This window comes from Daphnia carinata, chromosome 9 (assembly GCF_022539665.2).
Source record: "Daphnia carinata strain CSIRO-1 chromosome 9, CSIRO_AGI_Dcar_HiC_V3, whole genome shotgun sequence".
Classification (NCBI taxonomy): domain Eukaryota; kingdom Metazoa; phylum Arthropoda; class Branchiopoda; order Diplostraca; family Daphniidae; genus Daphnia; species Daphnia carinata.
Window position 1 is genome coordinate 6,069,130 of NC_081339.1, and position 24,609 is coordinate 6,093,738.

The window sequence follows — 24,609 nt, forward strand, 5'->3', positions numbered from 1 at the left end:
ATCATCAAGCGATTCATTGGTTCCTTTAAATAACTGTATCAAGTAGACAATTGACGATGGCCTCTTAAACCTATTTTATGTTTAAGAGTTTGAAGAGCAAACATGACCAACGTGATCACGGTCTGAAATAATTTGCCAGACACGTGAAGAACATCTTCCTTTTAGAAATTCAGTACCAAGACGAGCAACCCCGATTTTAAAAATTCACGAACGTAAATGGAAAATGAAAACCACTTCCTCGTCTTCTTTGCACGCCAATTTCGTCGCGTAGACGTCGCTCGACACGCTGACACATATTAAATAAAACGATCTGGCAACGTGCGCTTGGTTTTAGAGGGTTAGGAGAACGCCTCTTGGCATTTTTTCTTGCGATATTCCTTTAGCCTTTTTATTCCTGTGGTAGAGTGTGTTTGTGTGTGTTAGTGGGTGTGTTCCGTCCAAAGTGCCTTTTGTGTATGTCTGTGTGTGTGCCTTTTTTTTTTTCCCACTCTTAAATCAGTTATAATCAAATCTGTTAAGATTACATGACGCCGATTTGGTTCGATAAAGAAAATGTGGCTACTTTATAAGGGAAATACCGTTGCTATGAAGTTTGTTTGACGGTTGCCACTTCCTTGAGAGACACCTCCGGGTACACTATTGTGTTACCTTATGCCTTTACGGATGACACCTCAACTCGTTGACAACGACGACTATCAAGTGATTCTTAAACGTTCCGCATCGATTTAATAAAGAAAAACAGGAAGAGGCCACAGGAAGGGCTGGTCCTTCCTTGTTTCTCAGTTCTTCTGCTGCCCTTATTACAGACTCTCTCAATGAGAAGTTGCTTCACTGCCTTTATACTTTTTATTTTGGTCCTGCCAAACAAGTGCCCTTGTTAGTTATTTGTAGAAGAATAGTTTTGTGGTATCAAAAAAGTGTGCTGCTCATGCCTGCTATGATGGAGTTTGAAGATAGGAAGTGGCGGGATAGAGAGGCTCTGAAACACATCATCGGACAATGGAATGCCAATCGTCTAGACCTCTTTTCCCTGTCTGAACCCAATGAGGTATTTGTTAAATGCCTGAGTTATTGATTAGTCCCACATTTAACATATGTATTCTTTTATAATGTGTGGTTGCAGGAATTTGAGTTCCACGGGGTGATGAGGTTCTACTTTCAAGACGCAGGACAGAAAATTGCCACGAAATGCATCAGGGTGTCGTCTACAGCCTCGACTCAGGCGGTGATAGAGACCCTGATTGAAAAGTTCAGGCCGGACATGAAGATGCTTCACATGGCAGCCTACGCCCTCTACGAGATCCACCCCAACGGTGGTATAACTTGCCAATCATTTTAGTGGTTCTTTTGCACAATGTTTAAATGCCTATTTTCCTTTTTGTTTTGTACACAAAGCAGAGGAGAGGTGCCTTGGTGCCGATGAGAAACCTTTGCTGGTCCAGTTGAACTGGCACAAGGACGACCGCGAGGGCCGTTTCCTTTTGAGAAGAGCCGACGAGAAATCGACTCTGCCGGCCCAACAGCCTCCGGAAGAATCGAGTTTCCGTCGCAAATTCTCCAAAAGAGAGAAACGCAACGCCAAGAAAGAGAACAAACTCCGCAAGTTGAAGAGTTCGGAAAACGACGGCGGTGGTTGTAACGATGGCGAAAACGGTGGCAAAAATGGAACAACAGTGGCCGAAAAGCTTTACACGGAGCTTCCGGAGACGAGTTTCACACGCTCCATCAGTAATCCGGAAGCTGTGATGCGTCGTCGTAGACAGCAAAAATTGGAACGTAAATTACAGCTTTTCCGGTCGAAAGATGGCGGCCCAGACACTGGCGGAACACTTAAAGTAAATCCTGTCAATTAAATTCTTTTAAAATAATAAATTAACATTATTTATCATAGATTTATGGGGAGAGTTTGTGCCGTGATGTGCCGTACAAGACGCTGTTGCTGTCTGTTCGCGAAACGGCCGCCTACGTCGTTCGTGAAATGCTGGACAAGTATGCACTGACGAGAGAGGATCCATCCAATTATTGCCTTGTCCAGGTGACGGGTGGAACTCAACCGACTGGCAATAACAACAGTGGAGGCGAGCCACCTAGCGAGTACATCCTGGAAGACGACGAGTGTCCTTTATCAATTCTGATGAACCACACTCCAGGGACAGGTAAGAGGATGATGGCATCGATCGGTGGATCGTGAGTGTTGTCTATTTAATTGCTTTTTCTGGCTGCGTACGCGCTCGCCCAGTTGGCCGTTGCTATGGGTAACACACGCGTAACTCTGAGTGACGGATATAAAACTCTTCTTTCTCTTTAAAGGGCAAAAGTGTGTCGCTAAGCAACGCGGCGACAAGGAAAACGGGGGGGGGGGGTTCACATTTGCAAGGGCATATCTCCTAATGGATTCAGTTGCGTCTCAGTTGCACGTCAGGTTGGACTTGTCTCTCATCCGTACAAAAAAAAAGGGAGAATTTCATCCAACGTTTGAAACCATTCATTTTTGGGGGAGGGGTGGGGGCAGGTCTCGTCGTCAACGGAAGGAAAATGATAGGCATGTGGTCGTTTTCGGCTGGTCACCGAACACGCAACAATTCTTCTTGCAAACGCGAAATTTTACTAGGTTTCTTTTCAATGTTTGAAGTGTTGCGTATCACACCAGTTCCGATCGATATTTCGCAATATCGATGCCTTAATCCAAATTTTTCTGCATGTATTTGATCCATTTGTTTTAAATCGTCCAACAGGTCCAGTCATGTTTCACGTCAGGAGACGGCCAGCTGACAGCAATTCACAAGCTGCTCGTCGTCGTAAAAAGAAGCTCAGCGGAAGTGGAAGTCAAGGTGGAAACAACCAGAACGCCAATAGTTCCAACACTGGATCCATCGGTCGTTTGGGCGAATTGGCATCGCCGGATCAAGATCCCGAACAACGCACTTTGCCCTACTTGGTCGAATTGAATCCAGACGGAAGTGAAGTCCGTCAAGGCAATCAAGTTAGACGTCATTTCGTCTCGCCCACTGTGACGGAAGTCGGTTCGGAACGACCTGCTCCGCCACATCCGTCCTCACCTATCGCTGGTAAATAATTGCATTGCCATCTACCGGCATTTTCCTCAATCATTTTTATTAATTTTTTTCTAGTTCCGTCTATTCAACTCTTTGGGCCGGGAATACATCCGCGTCATTGCGTACTTGCTCATACGGAAGGGATGGTGACATTGACACCCTGCAGCCCCCAAGCGGAAACTTACGTCAACGGCCAGAGACTCTGCGAGACGACCTTATTGCAACATGGATGCGTCATTCGCTTCGGCCGAAACGCCTATCAATTCCGTTTTATCGATCCGGCTAGTGAGTTCCGCACTCCAGCCGCATCGACAGCTCTTAATTACGAACGATTCACGGGCCAGCCCGGTGGGGGAGCTAATAGAGCGGTTTCGGCAACCCCGTCAGCTGGTAATGTTATTCCCGCTACGGCTGCTGTCGTGGCTCCACCTCCTGCTGGACCTGTTATGGTAGCTGGAACTGATCCCATTTTACCTGCCGTCCTGGAATTACCAGAAGATGTGGAAGACGCTTTCTTGCACTCGTTGATTCCAAACTTGGGTACGTGATTTTTGAATTTAAATTCCTTCAAAATTGAATTAATTTTAATTCTTCGACAGATACGAGGCAAATTGTTTTTCGATTGGCGCCCACTTATTCGCTTTATCTGATGGCCCGTTACCGGGCATCGACTCACTTCCGACCGGAATTGAACCCGATGGAACGCGCCCAGCGATTGACGTTGACACTGAGCCGCGTCGGCGCCATGATGCAGGCCATCGTCCAGGAACGATACGCCGATCCACCATCGCTGGCCTTTTGGATGGCCAACGCATCTGAACTCCTCCATTTTCTCAAATCGGACCGGCACATTTGCGCCTTTTCTCTAGACGGCCAAGATTTGCTGGCCGAGGCCGTCCAAATCGCCTTCCGAAATGCCAGCGTTTGTCTGACGTCGGAGCTTCTCCAGTCGATGCCTCCGATGTTGTCTCCTCCATCTGTGGTAAATATCTTTAAATAATTTTAATTCGATTTGAATTTTGATTGGACGTGCCAATAGGTGGTGGAAGGACAGCCAGAACAACCGGAAGAAGAAGCCGCGACGGCCCAAGTCTTGTCCGTCTTGTCGTCAACAATGGGTTTATTGCGACGTTGCCGAGTTAATGCGGCTCTGACGATCCAGTTGTTTTCTCAACTCTTTCACGCCTTGAATGCGGCGTTGTTCAATCGCTTGGTCGGACTCGATTCGCCACGTTTGCCCGCTTCGGCATCACACCATCTTCTACCACCACCAGGTGCCAATCTTTGCTCCCGTCAGTGGGGCCTTGCACTTAGCAGACGACTGAGACGTTTGGAAGCTTGGGCCGAACGTCAGGGACTTGAATTAGCTGCCGATTGTCACTTGGGTAATTCAAATTTTAGGTCATAATCAATTTTAACTAACTAATTTTGAATGTTTGGAAATAGCACGGGTGATGCAAGCGGCCCATTTACTCCAGTCGCCTAAAAACACGGCCGAGCAATTGATAGAAACTGCCTCTTCGTGTTTCAAGCTCAATTCGTTGCAGTTGAGAGCCTTGCTGGAACGTTATAGACCTTCCCCGCAAGATGGCGAACCGGCTAATGCAATTCCGCCGCAATTGATTCAACATATTGTGCGCGTAGCCGAAGGTACAGCAGACGAACTTCAGCTGGCTGATGGTCGTCCTCTTCGACTGGACGAAGATTCCCAGTTGGCCGTTCCGTTTCTATTACCGGACGACGGATACTCTTGTGACGTCATGCGGGGCATCCCCACCGGATTGATGGAAGTCCTCGGTCCGCTCCAGCAGGCCGGCCTTTGCCGTCTGACTCCGCAACCGACTTCGTCCGGCTTATGGACCATTTACATGGGAGAAGGCGGATCGACTCCGGTGGTTGTCTCCCCGCAACAACAACATCATCCCGTCCGTGCACCTTCAGCTGCTGGTGAAGCCAATCAATCGTACCCGCCACAGCAGCAACAGCAGCCTGAACTGCAATTATTGCAATTACGCAAGGCTAGTGATTCCATGGGTTTGAGCATCGTGGCCGCCAGAGGCACTGGCCAACAACAATTAGGCATTTACATTAAATCTGTTGTCAAAGGTTAGTAAGTTTTTCAATTTTAAGGGACTTGGATTTAATTCTTTTTTAATGTTCCAGGAGGATCGGCTGATATCGATGGCCGTTTACAGGCTGGGGATCAATTATTGTCCGTCGATGGCTACAGTCTTGTTGGAATTACGCAGGATAGAGCAGCAGAGATTTTGATGAGAACCAGCCATACGGTTCGCCTGGAGGTTGCCAAACAAGCTGCCATGTTCCATGGATTGGCAACGTTACTCAGTCAACCGTCACCGACTTCAACCGTTTCGCGTTCCACATTGTCGCTTAATAAAACGGATCCCGTCCAACAACAACGTCGCCCACCTTTACCGCAACAACAACAACAGCAGCAGCCACCGTTCCAGGAACGACTGGTCGATTGGGATCGTCCTCCCACGTCGCATCGAATGAATTCCAACAGCAGTCCGAGTTTGGTCGCGCAGAACGAACCCCATCAACATCAACAGTCCATGGGTCAAGGCCGTCCCGTCCAACAGACGGCACCACAGTTGCGCAACGCGAATTCTCGATCGGTGCCTGCCCTTCACAACAGCGAACCCAATGTTGGCATGATGAATCAATCGCAGGAAGGGATCCATCATTTCCAGACTGAACAACAACAACAACAGTTTTACGCTCAGCAGCAACAACAGCAACAACAAAGAGCCATGATGAATCAACGTGCGATGTCGGCTCAGCTGCTGTCTCAACCGCGCTATCCTAATCCTCCGCAACAAGCGACGGAACCGACCAGTCCGACTCGTACAACCGCCACGCAACAAGTACAGGCAACCCGCTCTCGTTCTGTACAGAATCTCAGTGAAAATCAACAAAGAGGATCGACGACAACCTTGAGAGCTCGCCATCCATCGGATGAACGTCAATATCAGAATATTGCCCTTTATCAACAACAACAACAGCAGCAACAACAATTGCAATATTCCGGACAAGGTCCTAGGCCCCAGTATGCCCAACAACTTCCTCCTCCTCCACAACAGCAGCAACAACCAAGGGGGTTATTAAGTCCAGTTAATCGGACATCAGGAGTTGTTGTTCCGGCATCCGTAGCTCATCTGCGTCATCCGTCCATGTCTCAACAACAGCAAAATAGCGAATCGCCTCCACCGCCCCCTCCTCCGCCCGTCTCTACGCATCCTCTGGTAGCTGCAGCGGCGGCATCTACCGGCCAACTACAACAACAGCAGAATCCGTGGGAAAAAGAGGAGAAGGAAAGAGAGACGGCCATGAGGCGGCAGGAAGCTGCCCGTCAGTGGATGGAGGAACAAATCGACGAGCTGGAATCGACGGCCAACCGGACGCCGAAACAAGAAGAACAGCTGAGAGCCTTGAAACTGGAAATGGAATTCCGCAAACGGGCCATGGAAGCGGCCGAAGAGGAAGACGACGATGATGGTGAAGCAACAGGCGATCGACGCGGAATGCTTCGCCTTGTCCAAGAAGATTTGGAACGAGCTAGGCAATGGCGGCTAGAGAAACAGCAGCAAGTTCAGCAACCACAACCACCGCAGCAACAACACCAACAGGTGATGACCATGACCAACGGGATGAACAACAATAACACAGCAACAGTGCCGGATCAGGAACGTATGCGTAAGATTGAGGCGTTCCAGCGAAAGCAACGCGAATTGGAAGCCACTCAAGCGGCCGAGGAACGCATCATCCGAGAAGCTCAAAGACGTAAAGAAGAGGACGTGCACCGACATCAACAGATGCAGCATCAACAACAATGGAGACCCACATCTGGAACACACGTTTCAGGTCCACCTCCATCTCTCATGCCTGGTGGTCAAAGATTGGAAAGTGCCACTCTTCAGTCGTCCTCAATGGATTCCCAGCACACGTCTTCCTCGTCCAGCACAGTAACATCGACCACAACCAAAAGAGTCTCTTTCTTCCAGGAAACGACTCAGTCAGAAAACAAGAACAGCCGCGAAGATCCTGATGTAAAACAGAATAACCCTTTATTGTTTGATCGTTTTAATAATGTTCTTTTTGTTATTGATAGGCCTTTATTCTCGAAGCGGAAAACATGTTGGCCAACACGCCACCAAAGTCGTCTGCTAGTAGTAGCACCAATATTGACCAACTGTTGTTGACTGGGATAAGCACGCCTGGCGTTATAGGGTCTCAAGAAGTGTATCGCGATCCCAGATTGAAACGGCTGGCTGAGCAACAACAGCAACAGAAGACTCAATTGAAACCTGGTCCTGAAAAGTTGACATTTCAAGAGAAAATGAAAATGTTTGCTTTGGAAAGCGGGGAACAAGCAACTCCAAAGGACAAATCTAAAATATCTAAAGCCCAGTAAGTGGCACCTTCTGCTGTAAGGAAACAAACGTTTTACATGTCAGGAGACATTTGATTCATGTTCTTGTATTTTGCAGGAGAGAAATTGAGTTGAAACCCAGTCTGACGAGTGAAAAAACCAGCAATTGATGCAAGTATTCTTACTCCACTTTTTCCAAGTATTGATTCCATCCACACACAAAAATGAGCAACTTTTTTTTCCAATTCAGTTTTATATTTATCCTGGACAGATTTATGTTTAGGCTATCTGCTGCTAATATTTGAACAAAATCTCTGTAGCCTTTTCTCAACTCTCGGTTTCCAGTTTTTCCCAAAAGGCAGACTTCCTTGTCAGTTTGCTTTATTCCAGGCTTTCGAAACAAACTTCTTTTATGTATAGCAAATACTTTTCGTGTTGACTTGTGCAGAAACTGCAGCTTGGAAGTCCTTGTTTCCTTTCCGACGACCAATTATTATTCATTTCTGTTTTGGCAGCACTCCCTTCCTCGTCTTTAATGTTCGCTATAGAACGAACGTTCGAAAAAGAAAGACAACACAAGCTATTTACTTTCTTTCGTGTATTTTTAAGATTACCACTTTTCCCCACTTGTATTGCTAGAGGAAAAACTTCTACAGGTTGTTAGTTTTTTTTCTCCCCACAACTATCCTGACGATTTGACGTAAAATTGTAATAAAAAAACGAGTAGGTCGTTTGTTAAAATCTCGAAAATGCGGCTAATATTGCGCAGGAATAGCTACCCTTTCTGAATCTTTTTTTTCTTTACACATCTCGTCTGTATTTTGCTAGAGCGAACAAGAAATACATTAGACAACGTTTGGACAATTTAGTAATGAATTCTGTTTTAGGTTGAATGTACGAAATCGCAAGGTCAACTTTGGTTATTGGTCGTGCATATCAATTGAGACTGTTAGCAAAGGTTTCTGGGTTATTCCTTGTTTGTATCTTTACAGAGTCGGCCATTATGGGCATCTCTCGAGTGCATCACTAAAATGTGGAATTTGAGTTTGGAATTTGATACTCCCGCTCAAAAATTGGCGGTGTGGCAAGTTCCTCTTGGCTCGTACATTTAACTCTGAACGTTTCTTTCCTATTTTTTCAACGAGACCAGGAATTACGAAACGATCCGTGAATGTAGCTGTAGTTTCGATATTCTATTTACACTGGTCATGAAAAATAGAAAGCCCAAGTTCGTAAGGGAGAGGGAAAATGGATGGCAAATGACGCGCCTTGTCACTGAAGTTGCGTGGGTTTGTCTTACAAATGGGAAAGAAGACGAAAACGACCAACGAATTCCGGAAGAAATTGCAATGAGAAATAGTCACTGAAATGCTTTTTATAAAGTTCTCCCTCATTTATCCTACATAATTGGTTTTCCGTTCGAAAATCATAAAGAAAACAATGAGCAACAACTTTCGCTACAATTTTTGTTTTTGAGTCAAATTTTCCAGGGTTACTTTAAGTTAAACGTTACACGGGAAGTTGTTACACACATCAAAGTCACACGTACAGGTAAACGTAACAGAATTAAAAGGCTGGGTATTTTAAATAAGATTTCAAGAGGGCAGATTTAAACGGGAGGGGAGCAAATTTAAAAAGGTCGGTAAAAACAAAAAGAAAAATTAATATGTATATAATAATCCAATTCAGCAGTTCACCCAATTCTTCAAAATGACGACAAATGTTCTTCGCTTTGGTACCATCGGTAAAGAAATACACCAACTCGATGGCGGACAGGTGGTGGATACGGCAGTTGATGTAAAAAATGGTTTCTTTTGTTGTTCAAACTTCCCCTGAAAAAGAAATATCAGATTATATCCTATGACTTGCAGAATAACATCATCCCCCAAAACAGCACAATCTCATTATTGAAAGAGAAAAATAAAATAAAATAAAAAAGCGAATTGGCAATAACCCAGCATAGAAAAATTAGAACCATAACCAAAAGGAGTTAACGAGACAACAACGGAAGGAAAACCTGGAAGCTGTTTGTAAGAGAACTCTGTGAAACGTTCAGCTGTGGCCACCGTTGTCGACATCTCCATCGGATCTGTGATTTGTTTTGAGTGTTGCGTTTGGGTAGTTGGGGGAAAAAAATAGCAATTAAAGAAAGCAAGCCCAGTGAATAAATTAAGAAATAATAAAATAAAAATGTGATTGAAAAGATAAATCAAGCATTAATTTTAGAGCAGAATAAGCAAAGGTGCAGTAACAGTAGGACTCGTGTTGAGGTACGAGTTTACCATCTTCGTGAGGTAAAGCTGTTTCTCCTTCCTCGTCGTCTTCTTCTTCCTCCTCCTCTTCTTCTTCTTCTTCTTCTTCTTCCTCTTTATTTTGCTCTTCTTTAACTTCTTCTACTTTCATTTCCTCTTCGGTAATGATAGCAGTTGTTGCATCTGTAGAAATAATTGCCAATCAAGTCACCCAACCACCAACAAGAAATGAAGTGTGAATTTAAAAGAATGAGTTTCAAGAAACACAAGATGAAAAACCAATGTGACAGAAAAGGAGCAAGCAAAACCAGAAAATGAAAGCAATTTTTATTGTTAGAAACATAAAATGGCCCTTGTATACCTCCCCCAGGTAGCTTTTTGTATTTTAATTCAGTGATACTGTCAGCAGTGGCCACTGTTGTCTCCATTTCCATTGAATCTGTGAAATTGTGTTGTGTAGTTTGATAAAAAAAAAGCAAGCCAAAGTGGACAGAATTAGAAAACAAGACAAAAACCAAACAAACCAGTAAATCAAATAGAAAAAAAATAACCCAAGCAAATTAAATTTGAAAATTCAAAGCCAATGTACAAGACATGACAGCATAAGAACCATTTCTTATCTGAATTACTCAATGACTTACCTTCATCTTCACCCTCTTCTTCTTCTTCTTCTTCTTCTTCTTCCTCCTCCTCCTCCTCTTCTTCTTCCTCCTCTTCCTCTTCTTTCTCTTTAACTTCCAGTTCCTTCTCTTTTACTTTTTCAGGACTTTGTCTGGGACTAGGGACAGCTCCATTGACTTGGGGAGCAACAACCTCTTTCTCCAATGAGACCTGCACAAACATTCAATGTGTGGTGTAAGTTGGATAATAATAATCATTTTTATGAAGCATTAACTTACATCCCTACTGCTGTGAGCCGAGATACTGTGATTGATGATGGGTACCTGAGGAAGGGATCCACGAGGTAACTTCAAAAATTCTTCAATACGATCATTTTCAACTGCCTCATCAAACCCTTCATAATCCTGATAACCAATAACAAGCACAAGTGAGACAAACTACAGAAGATACCTTAAGTAATCACAATTCTCACCCCACAATAAGAATCTTCATGATCATCATTGAAAAACTGTGGTGGAACAGCATTCCTTGCGTTGTTCCTGCCGACAGCATTCTTCCTCATGAAAGTCCTCTCATCATCATTGTTTGGGTCACAAATATCTATCACCTTAAAATTGACACCTTTGCTCTCCATGATAAGCTGTGCCTTCATTTGTCGCTTTTTCATCTGGTAAGGAAAAAAAAAGACAAGTTAAGAGATTTCTCGGCAAAAGCGCCTATGGGGCAAGGGCGGAACCCAACAGCAACGGATTGACGTCTAATACCTCTTTATTTCCCGAAATCATCGAGATGTAGAATTTCACAACCATTTTGGAGCAAATCAGTTACAACGTCGGCAACAGTGAACGGTCAGGCAACCTGATACACCTTAATCACAACAGAATTCCCGATTTATTTATTTTTTTCAAGTAGAAATTGCAAAGCTTGACGACGAAAAGAAAAGCGGTTGGTTGATAAGGTTTCGCAGAAGCAGACGAATGAGAAAGCGTCTTTTTATTTGAAACTAAAACTTGGCTATCACGGCGAGGGAGGAATACGAATGACTAAACGTAGGGATTCATTCATGGCGGGGTCGGGTTCCTCGTTGGCTTGATGAGACGAGGCTATTTTTACTACCCGTTAACATCGGCGAGAATGATGGCAAGGAACTATTTATTTCCGGGTTTGCAAGTTATGTCAAATCAGCGATATTTGGCGGCTGTCTTGCCTAGTGGACTACAATTCTGATTGCATTACTTTGCCATTGCATCCAATATCCGAAATTACAGCGATAATTTCTGCAATAGAGATTAATGCCAATAAATCCTTTAAGAGTGATTTGGGATTTATTATATACAAGGAACTATTTCTTATTTTCAAAACAGCAGTTTTTTGGTTGGTAAATTATGTTCGATAACCTTATTAGTAACACACTATACTGGAGGACAACAAATTGCATTGTATGTGACTATATATTTATGAAAAACTTTTCATGATAATGAATTTCGAAGTTCATCAATTTTTTGTTGATGTTTCTCTGCCAATTCTACGCTATCAACTGTTCTTTTCCCCTCATAACTTAAGTTGTTCACCTTGTATATAGTTACATTTTGCATGTTGGCTCTTCTCACCATCTTTTCCGCTGTAGAGTAAAAACCCAAAGAAAAGTTAGGACTCATTTACAATCACATAATTTACAAGTGTGTGGTACCCAAAGTTTCTCCATCTTCTATCATTTTGACTCCCATTTGTTTATTTTTGTAATAATTATAACCAAGGTAAGCAAGCAAATTCCAAGCAGCGAAAAAGTAGGCAAAGGCAAATCTTCTTTCCCATACCTGGAATAAACATTCTTAGAATAAAAAACTAAATCATTAAACATGTAAATTTTACGTGACCTCTGCTCTATCCAATGGTATAGGACTTGATCGCGAACGCACCCATCTTTTTATCCATCTGAAGCCAAACTTCATGACTGAAAAATGAGAGTGGCTTGTTATTGTTCTTATTGCTTATAATAAACCATAGGTGGTGCTGTTTGCTGCGAGAATCTGAACTTTTCAAACGTATACCTGGGCTTTCATTCACGCATTATTTTTACTTTTTGAATGCTCTAACCATACTTATGTTTGTTAATATAGTTATTTATAATTAAATTCAAAGTATTGAAGTTTATATTCAAAACCCAGGAGCAACCGGCGCGACAGCAGTGTCGTTTCCCAATGATGTCAAAGAAAACAAAACTTTGCTTAGTTAAAAAATAATCAATGGCAAAAACAAGATTTTAATAAAGCAAAAATCATTGTATTACATGAATAAAACTGAAAAACAAACAAGTAAACGTTTATTGAATTATGCAATGTTGGCAACGCCTTGGCTTCTTCAACTCAGCTGATAATTCGAACCGCATGATAATTTGCTGAAGTGAAATTCCTGCCTTGCACATGGATTGATCTCCTGTCGTGCCATAAAATGGAAAAACGTATTACTTTCCTGTAAGTAAAGTCGCTAAAGTTAAGCAGTGGATTCATTTTTCATGCGAAACAGCCTTTAATTTAGCCCATGACTAATGTTTAGGATTACTTAGATCTATCGTTGGGCTCGCGATATTCCGCGATAAAATGAAGCATGGCATGTTCTCCAAAAAGGTTCTGAGGACTGCCAGCTCAGTAAAGGAAGAATATCAAACAGAGTTAATGCATTTGGTGTTGGCTGTGTAATATTTCCAAAATAGGCATAAGTAGAATTGATAATGTTGTTCTTTTCCAGATGTCTTATTCCCCAATTCAACTAATAAGCCTGTTTTATTCTTTAGGACTTGTTCGGTTTTTCATGACAGCTGTTACTTTCTCCTGTTCATTTAGTCTAAATGATGGACAACTATGTGTCACAAGAATTTCTCCTTTGTTCCTTCATGGCAAGGTGTGTTTACTGTATATTTCAGTGCTTGAAATTTCAAAACATTTTTTATTTCTTAGCATTGGTGCTGGTTAGTTTTGTGTACATCATGAGGTCACTTTTAGCACTGCAAGGCTAAGTGGTATTCGTCAAATACTTTTTTAATTCGACAGCTGTACTTAGTAGAAACTTGTTTTGGCCGTAATTATAACGTCGTTTTTTATCTACAGAACGTCTATCAGATCGAGAGTGATAATTTTACTTCAACCTTGGCTTGGCAGTGAGACACCAGGTACGAAGGTTGGCAACGTCAAGAGACCTTTCCTGCAGAAAAATTCAACCATACATAATTGGTAGATAGAAGAAAAACTTGCAGGGAAACGGAAGAAAGAAATGGAGTTGATGGCGTGGAAAATGTTAAGAATTACGTCCTTGTTGGTAGGTAAATAATATATTCAGTTATCCGAAATTTCATACTACTCCCACTGATTTATTTTCTGTTGTGGTGTCAAAACAGGATTTTTACGTTCGTGGTCCAATGGTTCTAGTACGACGTATAGTAAATGCTAAATGGTGCATGCACATGATAAGAGTGTTATTATTTTTTTTGTTTTCTTATCTTATCGCTGTTTAGTTTTCAGATTCCTATGAGCAATGCTACCTCCTTAGTTGCAATTAGTCATTTCTTTTTACATGGACGAATGTCTGCTCATCTTTTTAAAAACCATGTTGGCCAAGAGTTCTTTGCTTACCTTTGGATTGGAAAGAGGTGAAGATAAAGGTTATGTAAAATTTCTTCTAAATGAAAGATTTTATCATTTACATGCAGATTCCCATGCAATATAAACAAATACTCCTAGTAATCCGACCCTCATCAATCTCGGTAAACGTTTTCAAATTCTCCATTTTCCACCGAGAAATGCCTGCAAAGTCTTGGCTGCCATGGCCATTCAGGTATAATACAATTAATCAAGTCTTTTTGACGTTCCATCCAAGTTTTGGGTGATTCTTGTCCAATATTTAGGTTGCACCGTTCTTACTCTCGTATGAGCTGGAATGCAGTCCCATTGCCAGTTACATCTTGCTCACTATGGAAACGATGCCGTTTGGTAAACCGTAGGTAAAACCTTTCAACTTGCGTGAAGTACCATCCGTTTTATTGTTACATCTGTTGAAGGTGAGCTTTATCGGCACGCGTTATAATAGCTGAGGTATAATAAACGATCTCATAGCTTAGGTTAGCGGTTTTTAGCATTGCGAGTAGGGACATAAATACTGGCGACAATGAGATTCTTGAAAGCGTTCGTCTTGGGTAATCAGTGCCATTTTGTACAGCTCAAACGCGTGTTCCGTTACCTAGTGTATTGATCCTAACGTTCAACGGGTTGAAATTTTCAGCAATTATTGTATGGTTTCCAATCTTTTGGGGATTTTTTTAAGCATCTGTTAATACTACGTGCAGGTACTGGAACTGAGCTATTCAAAGAAGTGGAACGAGTCATTGAAATGACTATTTCAATGTTATACCAGTATTAAAACCATTTGAGCTTTCTATTTGAAAGTGACTTCATCTATCGGTAAGATTTCATAGTATGTACTGTTATTTCGTCAGTTGGTAAACTATCAGAACAAAACCTAAATAGGTGTAAAGAATAAGTTTAGCATGACGGATGCTATTAACATCTGCGAGCTATAAGAAATCAAATAGGAAATTCAAAAATCATCGATACTTTGCGAGTTGTGCAAATTTTTAGATTCGTAATTTTGGCGATCATTCTAACAATGTATGATATGCCTGAACAACGTCGGAAGAAGAATGAAATTGCAGATGGGTGTCGTTTTTGCGACTTGGTCTTGTACAAAGTGATTAAGTTCGTCTAATAAAACAAGGTAAGTCGCGTTTACCGTCTCTTTGATAAATACAGTTTATTAATTGAAATTGCATTTCAGACTGGGGTTGTACAACTGCAAACAGTTCTGTTCCGCGAGAACGTTGTCGGGCAAGACGCTACTAGCATTATATCTGGTCAGCTCCATCCGGTGAAACCGGAAATGTACAAACAGCAAGGAAGAAATCTTCGCAAAAACCTAACAAGGACTAATGAGTGGAAAGTAACGTGAGGGAAGGAGAGAACAAAACAGTCAAGCATTGTACCAAGCCTTTAACGTGTACATATATTTCTCCTGTTTTTGTACTGTCTAGTTAGGCTGTGAATTGATTCAGTCGTATGACATGTCCGTTGACTTTGTTTCCTTCATTCTAAGGTTTAATTCCGTTTTACATTTAACGCTCTTAAAAATAACATGTATACATCATTGAAGTTTGCATATTAAAAAGTTTAACAACTCTTTAAAAATTTTCTTTGTTCCCTTACCAATTGGGGAAAAAGATGGCGCTACTGCGCCTCTGTATTTGTTTGTTGATTAAACTACGTCAGACAACTGAAAGCTGTGTATCAATATGTGTTGAGTTCTACATACTAATGGAAAATTCAATTAAAACAAAAGGTGTGCAATCTACCATGAAGTGTTTTCATTCTTGTGCATGGTTTTAAAGTTCAGAGCATTAAATTGATTATTTTTGGTGTACCAGATGTTCTTGTGATCAGCTTCGCCAGTTACCAAATAAAAACTGTTAGAAGGCTCTAACTTCTGCACTCCATCATGCAAATCTATTGCTCAGGGAGAGGTACTAGAATTATATTTTGGCATTCAGAGTCCATTGGCAAGATTCTTCTTTTAGAAGCAGCCCGTGAAACTTTATTTATAAAAGATGCTGAACGTAGAGATATGTGCAAAACCCTATTGGTTGGAATACCATTGTCGTATTCTGCTACTCTATCCATTCTTCGTGTCCTGTCAGTTCGCATCTCACAACTGCACCCTATGTTGTTTTGCCAGTGATTAACCATCATCATTATAGCAATCTTCTCATCATATCACTTGAGCCTATCAAGTGGCAGAATTTTGTGTTGCTGGACAAGGTATTAAACTTATATTTTGGCAGCAAGTGTCCAATCACCATGATTCTTGTTTTTATTGCTTGTTCCGGAAACTAAAAGTGCATAGGAAGCTGAACCTGGAGTAAGGTCACCAAGGATACAAAGTTGTTGATTGGAACACCTGATGCCATTCTTATTCCCTTGTCCCTCTCATTATCTCAAGTAAGCTTCACTCTAGTTAATGCAGCCTAATCCTATATATTGTGTTTCCAACGGGTAACAAATAGCATTCAACAGACTCCCTTTCATGTCTAGTTTGCCAAACGACGCCTATCTTCCCTTCGTCGGTCACCCCTTCTTCGCCTCGCCCAGCACGTTACCCCGTCTTCGTCTCGCCCAGCACGTTACCCCGTCTTCGTCTCGCCCGTCGTCGCCTTGCCCGTCTTCGCCTCGCCCGTCTTCGCCTCGCCCGTCTTCGCCTCGCCCGTGTTCGCCTTGCCCGTCTTCCCCTCGCCCGTGTTCGCCTCGCCGTCTTCGTTTCGCCCGTCACCGCTTCGCCCGTCACGTCGTCTTCGCCTCGCCTTTATGGTATACTTGTATTTTGTAATGTCGTATTAATTAACCCGTTGGCTGCCACCCACTTTGGTCCCCTTTTTTTTTTAGCTTGACAGGGACGGGCCGCGCTGTTCTGTCCCATGGTCTTTCTGCCATGGGATGGGACAGTTGCCACTGCCCAAAATTTGCCTGCGGGCAGGTAGGCAATGCACCATAGGGAATTCCCTTGATCGACGCGCTTGATGAGACCTGGATGTGCATTTCCGTAAAGGTCTCATCATCGTGTCAGCCCGGACTTGTCCATGGGCAAGTCCCCCTTGGTCGCTATCCCTTTGATAGCGAAGTAGCGAACGTAGTGTGTAGTGGCGTGGCAGCCAACGGGTTAGTCTTATATGTGTATGTATTGTATTGTATATGTTTGTACTGTATTGTATTGTGACATGTATAAAAAAAAAGTGGTGGAATTGTGGGTGGATGGAGGGACAATAAAATACTGCACATTTAATTTTACTTTTCTATTCATTCATACGACTGTTTTTATGTTGCAGTCTGGGATCGAACCATAGACTTCTAACTCTTCACCCCTATATGCAACCACTGAGCTAATTGACTTGTTGTCCAAAGCTACTATGTATTTCAAAATAACCTTATTTACAGTTCATGAAAATTTATAAGACTCATAAAAATATTTGCCTGTTCATAAATTGTAAGTGTATGTCTAGTAGCTAAGTGGTAGAGCGCTATTCTACGGTACTGATTGTCTTAGGTTCAATACCCAGGTGAATTTTCAGTTTGGATCTTTGATTCACATAGTTGCTATTATCTATTTGTTATTATTTCACTATCAAAATTATTCTAAGTGTTAATTGTTTGTCCGTAAGTTACTAGAGAAAACAAACCAAGCAGATGCAAGGACTCGTAGCTCAATGGTTGAGCATCGGCGCGCTACGCTGAAAGTATAAGGTTCGATTCCATAACGAGTCAAATTACAAGTACAAATGAATAATTGTAGTTGGATACATATACCGTACAATGTTTATACATACTTCCAAATGAATTAACTAATGCTTGATAGCGACTCTCATGATAACGAAATTGATGGGTTCAATCCCCATGTGTTCATCATTCAACCAACAATGTTGGAACATACGCACATCGCTATCATCATCCAACTAGACAGAGGATAGTAGGTGTAGGTTAAAATTATTTGAAAAATCTAAAAGTTTGTAAATACTCAATAAAGAGAAACTTGGCATATTTATTGGAAATTTTTACTGGTGATCATATTAACGTTTGCTAAAATATCCGTTCGCGTGCTTCGCACGAAGTTTCCCAACCCGACTGGCCCAGTGGGATCGTGACACCTGGGAAGGTAGGAAGCCTGACTGGGAATCGAACCACAGACCTTGGAGTTTGTAGCCCGACGCTTTGCCTACCTGGCATCGCCCCCCTATATCCCCCCATGTGGATTTGGTTTTCTATTGACTCGCGCGTCGTGTTACAATAATGTGTTGAAGATTTAAATCTTGTAGAAGTAAGTGTCGTAGGTCAATGGTAAAGCATTGAGATAGTGTTGCGTATTACTTGGGTTCGAATCCCATTGAGGCAATTTATGAAGAATGCATATCGATATAAAGGTTGGCTAATTCCAAGCTGGGAATAAATTAATTTTGTCTGTTTCTGAAATCAAATGAAACTTGATGTAACTTATTTCATATGGAACGAACCGTATGTTCGAAATCAGCTTGTTCAGCTGGCACATACACACCTATATTCCATTGTTTGGTGGATAACTCGATAAACTTCTGCTGATAATTAACATACTTCGCGCAGTATATACGTGTACAATTTTTGGTAATCCTTCTCAATTGAATATTTATTTAACTCATGTTGGATTCGAACCGTTCAGCCTTCAACGCCACGTGCTGATGCTCAACCATTGAGCTATGAATCATGCGATTCCTCTTACTAGTTTCCAACGAGCTAAAAGGTGACCTGTTTACACTTGTAAAAATTTTGTAAAGTTGTGTTTTGTAAACTTAAGTTCTGTGTTCCTTAATATTATCGTACATACATAGATTATGAACAATAAAACTGAAAATTCACATTTGAATATCATACTTCTTTGTGTCTTGAGTGGGGATTGAACCACTAACCTCCAGTACCATATGCCGGTACTCATCCATTATGCCATGATTCTTGTCAGAACATCAACAATTCTTCTTAATAGATGTAGGTAACCATTTCCCCCTTGTAATATTACAACTTGTAAATTATTACAAACAATAGCAAATCCGAATCGCCATCTAGCGAGGAAAATGAACGTACAGGTTTTCAAATAAGGACATGAAAATAAGCCCGAATTTTAAATTCTTTATTTATTTTTGTCAAAAACCTTTATATTGCTATTAAAATACACAATTTCAAATTTCAAAGACGAAGTAAAAAATCACTTTTGTTTATACTTATCCCATAATTGATATTTAATGGGCTATGCCCACTCGTTCGTTCGTTGAAGACTGAGTTCTTACAAAAGCAACACTAGCAGTTAGACGGTAAAGTGTTGGACTTATGCAACAGAAATAAGATAAACCTGTGTATTACTTTAAAAAAACATTTTGCTTTCCAAATTCAACATGCATGTTCTTTTAAATTGGAAATAAGTAATTGTATTATTCAAGCTCAGCGTTGTTGCGATAATACTACATTCATTCTGTTACATTCAATAGCCCGCTTGAAACTATTATTTTCTTTGTAATCAGCGTTAAAATTATAATTACAACATGTTATGGTCGTCAAAATCGAATTTAAACTTCTAAGCCAAGAAAAATTTTCAAACGTTTACCTTCCACCATGTCTCACTTAGGGGTTATTTTTCCTATTTACAAACTGATGACGGTTAAATTTTCACAGCCGTTTACATTCTTTCTGTTTCAGAGCTTTGATTTCCCAGGTGGTTTTATACTCGTATTTTCACAATACATTCAAGAACAAAGGTTGGACTAAACAGTTACTATACAATATAATTGAAGAAAATCATTTTTATTTGTTAACTTTTCTTCCAACTCACCTTTGGTCTCCCTCATCTTATTAGTCTTTTTGTTTATTCATTTATAGATCGCCCAAATATGGAAGTAGTTTGCAAAGATAACGATTATGTTAGATATACAAACAAAACTGATTTTACAAATAATTGTTGCAACTAATAGTTTCATTATCAACTACCTACATCCTGTCTTGGCAGCACACTAAACCTACTTGTGTATTCAACTAATTTATCTATGTTTCATTTTGCTTAATTAACCCGAAATAAAACAGTGAACAATTATTTAAAAAAAAAACATAACAGCAAAACAACACATTTTGAAAGTATGTTGTGAGCGGTAAAATGAATTAAATAACAATGATGAAAACGTATCTACAAAAATGCAAGAAGAAATGTAGCACTTCGAACATTCATTTTCAACAGCTTGATTCATCAGCCTGAACATGTCTGGAAACATACACCAACCGACTCTACCGAAACACTGTCCACATAAAAATGGGAAAGGAAATTAATCAATAAATAGCACTAGAAACCACTAAAAATAATTTCTGTTAAAACGATCAATAGCAAATAAAATATTATTGATGTAAGTTATCTTATATCGCCGACTATTTCTTTTCTAAATTGGTGGGTATCCATCGATAGTTTCACAACTGCGCATAAAAATGCCGCATAATTTGTCCAAGATAACACTGCAAATATTACAGAAAAGTCAAGTAATACATCCATTCAAAATAATAATGCTAGTAACTCTGATTAGCAATTTAAGAGGTAAGCCATAGAAATGTCCAAAAGTTTCTTTTTCTCCAGAGCAAAAGAGCTAGTTTTGTCAATCCTTAAGATCAAATTTATCCAATAAAACTATAAAGGGAAACTGCTGATCCCGTTGGGTAATTTCTGCAATCCCCTACGAAACAAAGAAATACATTTCAATTTTGAGTTGCACAAATCGAATAATTCAGTTGAAAGAACATAGCACCTTTGAAACAAGAACACGGCAAATGGCCGAAAAGAAGGATGTTTTTTTCCGAACCGTGCTGGTCAATAAACTCCTGTTGGACAAAACGTATCAGAAAATTCAAACTCATAACACAAAGTGTAGATAAATAGTATCGCAATTTCACGTACAAAACCACGAATGGTAAAATGGGAGAAACAATAGATGCTGAAGTTTCTGGCCGTTTAATGAGCTCTTTATCACAGACATAACTCGTTTCCCCTCCGGCTTGCAATAATATCTAATGAAAATAACTGTCAGAAAGAAATGTAAACATTACTATTTCCTTGGTGAGCTATTGACCTGACTAAGCAATAAATCCAAATCCAGTCATTGAATAACCCAAAGGCTGCAAAAGCAATGGCATTGTAAACCACATCCTTTTTTATTTCCAACTCATGATTTGGTTATATTAGTTTAATTCCAACATCATTGCAATATCCTTCTTTAACTATCCTATGAAAAATCAAATTGTTATGTGTTAGCAACCCACAATCTTTCTGACTTATTTTACGATAATTTTTTCCATTTCATTGCTTGAAATACATGTCTCATACTCCCACATTCCAATCACTAGTTCTTTTGACAAGTTTACTTTTCTGGTCTGTCTGTAAAACAAATATTGATCATTTTCAAGTATTTTTGGAAATAAATTTGTTTGTTAATACCTTAAATTCCTACACCCATTCAATGAGGCTGAATTCAAAGTGACATGCAATGTATTTTGAATGGCAAAACAAAATTTACAGCCTATTTATGTTGCTCAATCTTGTTATCAAGCCTAGCCTGTAAGACAGTATTATGTAAGATGACACTTGAATTAGTTATTAAATATCTAATACCTACAGAACGTGGCTGACGTGTTTTACCCCCCTCAAATTTTCATGGGGTTATTAAAACGGGATGTACCGCTCGACCAGACTAGGTAGATCATTATGCTATTTTCCAGAACTAGTCCATTTTCAAAACAAAACAGCAAAAATCAAATCAATTAATCTTGCGAAAAAAAATAGTATTAATGAAAAAACACCAACCTACTATTAAGAGTTATACCAATGTTAGCTGGACTACATAACCTAAATACAACCATCTCTACCCGGTGCACAAGAGCTAATAAAAGCAGTAAAAGAACCACGGGGCAAAGGTGTATTGAATGTGCATGCCCGTGCAAGGTAAAACCATAACCCAGTGCTCGAAGGGAAAATAGTGGGGAAAAAGAAATTGCAGGGTAACTAACATACAGATAACAGTTTAAAAATGAAATAAATGACAGTTTAGCAATACTTAACTGAATCATCGTCCTATTTTTTCACACAGCTAGTAGCCTACGATCTCGGGTCTCCTATTCTAAAAACAAACAAAAAATAAGATTAAATATTTGAAATTATAGGTCTAATACATAAGAATACTTGGCGATCAACCTGGCAGTGATCGTCATCGGTGTTGCTGTTGGCCCTTCTAAATACACAAACAAAACAAAACAAACCTCGATTAGACACGAACTTCTTAGGTTAGTACCTTACAATCCTTCGTGATTTTGCTGGAAACTAACGATCAGCCGCGTTAGGAAATTGTCCTCGGTAGTGTCATGAGTTTTCCTATCAACACAAAACAAATAAAATAACAGTGTAAAAAAAAGTTAACAAATGATGTTTCGGCAATACTTATCCATTTCATTGTCCATTATTCAGCCCTCCTAGAGGGCTTGCATCTCGGAGCTGGGTGATCATCTTCAATGTCCAACATCTCACCCTCTGTTGCTTTCTAGATACATAACATAGAAACAGCAAACACAGCATTAGATACTTGAAAATTTAAGGTCAATACCGTAGAATGCTTCGTATGGTTGCCCAGTTATGCTCCTCGAGTGTCGCGAGACCACCGATATACATTTAAAAAACACAAATAACAGCCCAAAAATGTTAAAATTTTAGATTAATACCTCAGAATGCCGTTGTCAATTTTTGGTAACTCCAGATACAATCCTCATTGTCCATAAATCTTCCTCAATGGTGCTATTACCTCTTCCGTATACACAAAAAAAAAAAGAAATTTTTTTCGATTAATTACTAAAATTATTAAGGTTGATACTTCACAATCTTTAGATGATGCTGACGTCGAGACCCATTGTCAGTGTTTCTACACGATGGTGTCAGCAACCCACCTGTTGCCATTGAAAAAAATAAATAAAAAAAGAGCATAAATAACATCGAACAATTTAGCATTTAAAAATTGAAAACCTTTAACCGTTGACGATGATTCCGATAAGTCCATCGACGACCCTCGAAAATTCAGCAATTTCCCTCATTGGTACTGTCAACCCTCCTAAGCACAGACACAAAGAAACCACAATTAAACATTAACACTTAAAAGGTTAATACCTTGCAATTCCTGCATTTTGTCCAGTACTCTTCCACGATGATTTCCTACCCCCGCCTACATATAGATAAAACATACATTATTTAAAACATTTTCAATTCTTCTAAATTTATACCTTGAATTCCTTGGCCATCCCTTTTGCCAACCCCGCGGCGATCCTTGAAATTTTTCATCAGTGGTGCTATAACCCTCCTAAATATATAAAACCACATGTTTAGGCATTTAATTTTATAAAGGTAGAACCCTATCAAATCCTTAGCGATAACCCTAGTGATTCCTAGCGCTGATTGTCCAGTGATTTCCCTCGGTAGTGTCGTGGATTTCCCTACATACATAAAAACCAAAACTCCAATTAATATTTAACAATTATTTAAATAATACATTAAAGACTTTAGCGACAAATGTAATGTCACATCAAGGATCCAAGGAATTTTTAAAAATGTGTTTAGAAACATTAATTGTTAAGGTAGATACATTAGCTTGGAAATGTTTTGCGAACGAACACTACATGTAAGTGAAGGAAAATGGCCGAGGTAGTGCTGTGCAACCAGAACGAATGACGTGCAATACGCCTTACTTAAAGTAGCCCTAGCCGTAACTTAAACTTAGATTTACTTATCCTTAACTTAACCTACGTATATCTATTGCATCTAAACTTATCGTACTACCCAACTTAACACAAATTAAACAAAACCAGTGCAGAGACTAAACCAGGTGCTGATGCGTTGCGTTGTTAGTGCGTAACTGATGAATCTACTAGTTACGAAACTCATACAGATTGTGGACGAGAACTAAGTGCACGTGCGAAAATTCTGTGAATCACTACACCGAGATTGCAAGCAAGAAATCTACACTTGTGCATAGCGTGGTGGTGAACAAAGTACTGAGCCACTTCCTTTTTTTGTCTTCCTTTTCTTCGTTTTGCGAATTGCCCCAGGTTGTTCATATTCTTTTAGGCCCTTGGAAACACATTTGGTCAATCGATGGGGAATGGCCATATCCTAGGGCTCACCTGGAAATAAAAATGTCCTTTAACCTGTCGACCTTCAGAATTAGGTTCCTCTACCCTACACTTTTCTTTCGGGAAAGCAATGACGTGGCACGTGTCTGCGAGTATTTAAGGCGGTAGCCAACGCTGATACTTCACATTTAAACAAGGATCGTCCACTGCAACTGAACTGTTTCAACTACATCATGGTCGGACATCAGGTATATTAAATTCTCTTGGACTTCTTTGTAGTTATAATGAGTAGAAGTATTTTCGCTGTATGTATCTAGTTCGAAACCTTGGGTAGAAAACGTGATTCGTAAATTGATTGTATTATTATGCATTATTTACACAATTTCTTTACAGGTTTACAGGTAAAGTGTCTACGTTCTAGGACCCACGTAGGTGTAACTGAAAGTACGCCACGATCTATGGCAGAGCTTGTAACATGAAAGTAAATTTATTGTTTGACTTAATTGAACTTTTTAATATTTATTACTTTA

General features: G+C 40.3%; 3 protein-coding genes and 3 long non-coding RNA genes across 17 annotated transcripts; 3 read left to right on the top strand and 3 right to left on the bottom strand.

The window, feature by feature from the left end:
- Positions 1–360: 360 nt before the first annotated feature.
- LOC130698032 (afadin-like) lies at positions 361–8,317 on the top strand. 4 transcript variants are annotated; one of them, XM_059496880.1, is made up of 12 exons: positions 361–1,048; positions 1,124–1,316; positions 1,396–1,835; positions 1,892–2,156; positions 2,736–3,068; positions 3,132–3,596; positions 3,656–4,038; positions 4,096–4,441; positions 4,503–5,162; positions 5,220–7,126; positions 7,189–7,487; positions 7,568–8,317. In XM_059496880.1, the coding sequence occupies exons 1-12, from the start codon at positions 929–931 to the stop codon at positions 7,617–7,619; spliced, it is 5,463 nt and encodes a 1,820-aa protein (XP_059352863.1). In that variant the 5' UTR covers positions 361–928; the 3' UTR covers positions 7,620–8,317. The 4 variants fall into 4 exon arrangements, with proteins under 4 accessions (XP_059352863.1, XP_059352864.1, XP_057376791.1 ...); XM_059496881.1 differs by having other exon boundaries at positions 362–1,048; positions 7,189–7,506; XM_057520808.2 differs by having other exon boundaries at positions 362–1,048; positions 1,399–1,835.
- A 489-nt stretch (positions 8,318–8,806) lies between these two features.
- On the bottom strand, positions 8,807–11,620 carry LOC130698088 (SH3 domain-binding glutamic acid-rich protein homolog). 6 transcript variants are annotated; one of them, XM_057520891.2, is made up of 9 exons: positions 11,087–11,617; positions 10,795–10,989; positions 10,601–10,726; positions 10,437–10,532; positions 10,343–10,397; positions 10,063–10,140; positions 9,732–9,884; positions 9,467–9,538; positions 8,807–9,281 (listed from the first exon to the last, which is right to left on the bottom strand). In XM_057520891.2, exons 1-9 carry the CDS (start codon positions 11,129–11,131, stop codon positions 9,271–9,273), a joined length of 831 nt encoding a protein of 276 aa, XP_057376874.1. In that variant the 5' UTR covers positions 11,132–11,617; the 3' UTR covers positions 8,807–9,270. The 6 variants fall into 6 exon arrangements, with proteins under 6 accessions (XP_057376874.1, XP_057376877.1, XP_057376873.1 ...); XM_057520894.2 differs by lacking the exon at positions 10,063–10,140 and having other exon boundaries at positions 11,087–11,620; XM_057520890.2 differs by having other exon boundaries at positions 10,355–10,532; positions 11,087–11,618.
- A 134-nt stretch (positions 11,621–11,754) lies between these two features.
- LOC132088299 (uncharacterized) lies at positions 11,755–12,337 on the bottom strand. Its single transcript, XM_059496885.1, has 3 exons — positions 12,200–12,337; positions 12,013–12,139; positions 11,755–11,943 (listed from the first exon to the last, which is right to left on the bottom strand). Exons 1-3 carry the CDS (start codon positions 12,272–12,274, stop codon positions 11,792–11,794), a joined length of 354 nt encoding a protein of 117 aa, XP_059352868.1. The 5' UTR covers positions 12,275–12,337; the 3' UTR covers positions 11,755–11,791.
- A 373-nt stretch (positions 12,338–12,710) lies between these two features.
- On the top strand, positions 12,711–15,497 carry LOC130698123 (uncharacterized). Of its 4 annotated transcripts, none has more exons than XR_009003185.1 (9): positions 12,711–12,796; positions 13,117–13,223; positions 13,280–13,341; positions 13,430–13,641; positions 13,717–13,772; positions 13,834–13,968; positions 14,029–14,153; positions 14,224–15,089; positions 15,150–15,497. It is a non-coding gene; the product is annotated as an uncharacterized LOC130698123 (long non-coding RNA). The 4 variants fall into 4 exon arrangements; XR_009003183.1 differs by having other exon boundaries at positions 13,430–13,637; XR_009003186.1 differs by having other exon boundaries at positions 13,430–13,637; positions 13,841–13,968.
- A 564-nt stretch (positions 15,498–16,061) lies between these two features.
- Positions 16,062–17,071, top strand: LOC130698143 (uncharacterized). Its single transcript, XR_009003209.2, has 3 exons — positions 16,062–16,183; positions 16,262–16,363; positions 16,457–17,071. It is a non-coding gene; the product is annotated as an uncharacterized LOC130698143 (long non-coding RNA).
- Positions 17,072–20,184: 3,113 nt separating this feature from the next.
- LOC130698127 (uncharacterized) lies at positions 20,185–22,178 on the bottom strand. Its single transcript, XR_009421770.1, has 8 exons — positions 22,029–22,178; positions 21,586–21,690; positions 21,408–21,525; positions 21,303–21,347; positions 21,043–21,195; positions 20,871–20,980; positions 20,722–20,794; positions 20,185–20,649 (listed from the first exon to the last, which is right to left on the bottom strand). It is a non-coding gene; the product is annotated as an uncharacterized LOC130698127 (long non-coding RNA).
- Positions 22,179–24,609: the final 2,431 nt, after the last annotated feature.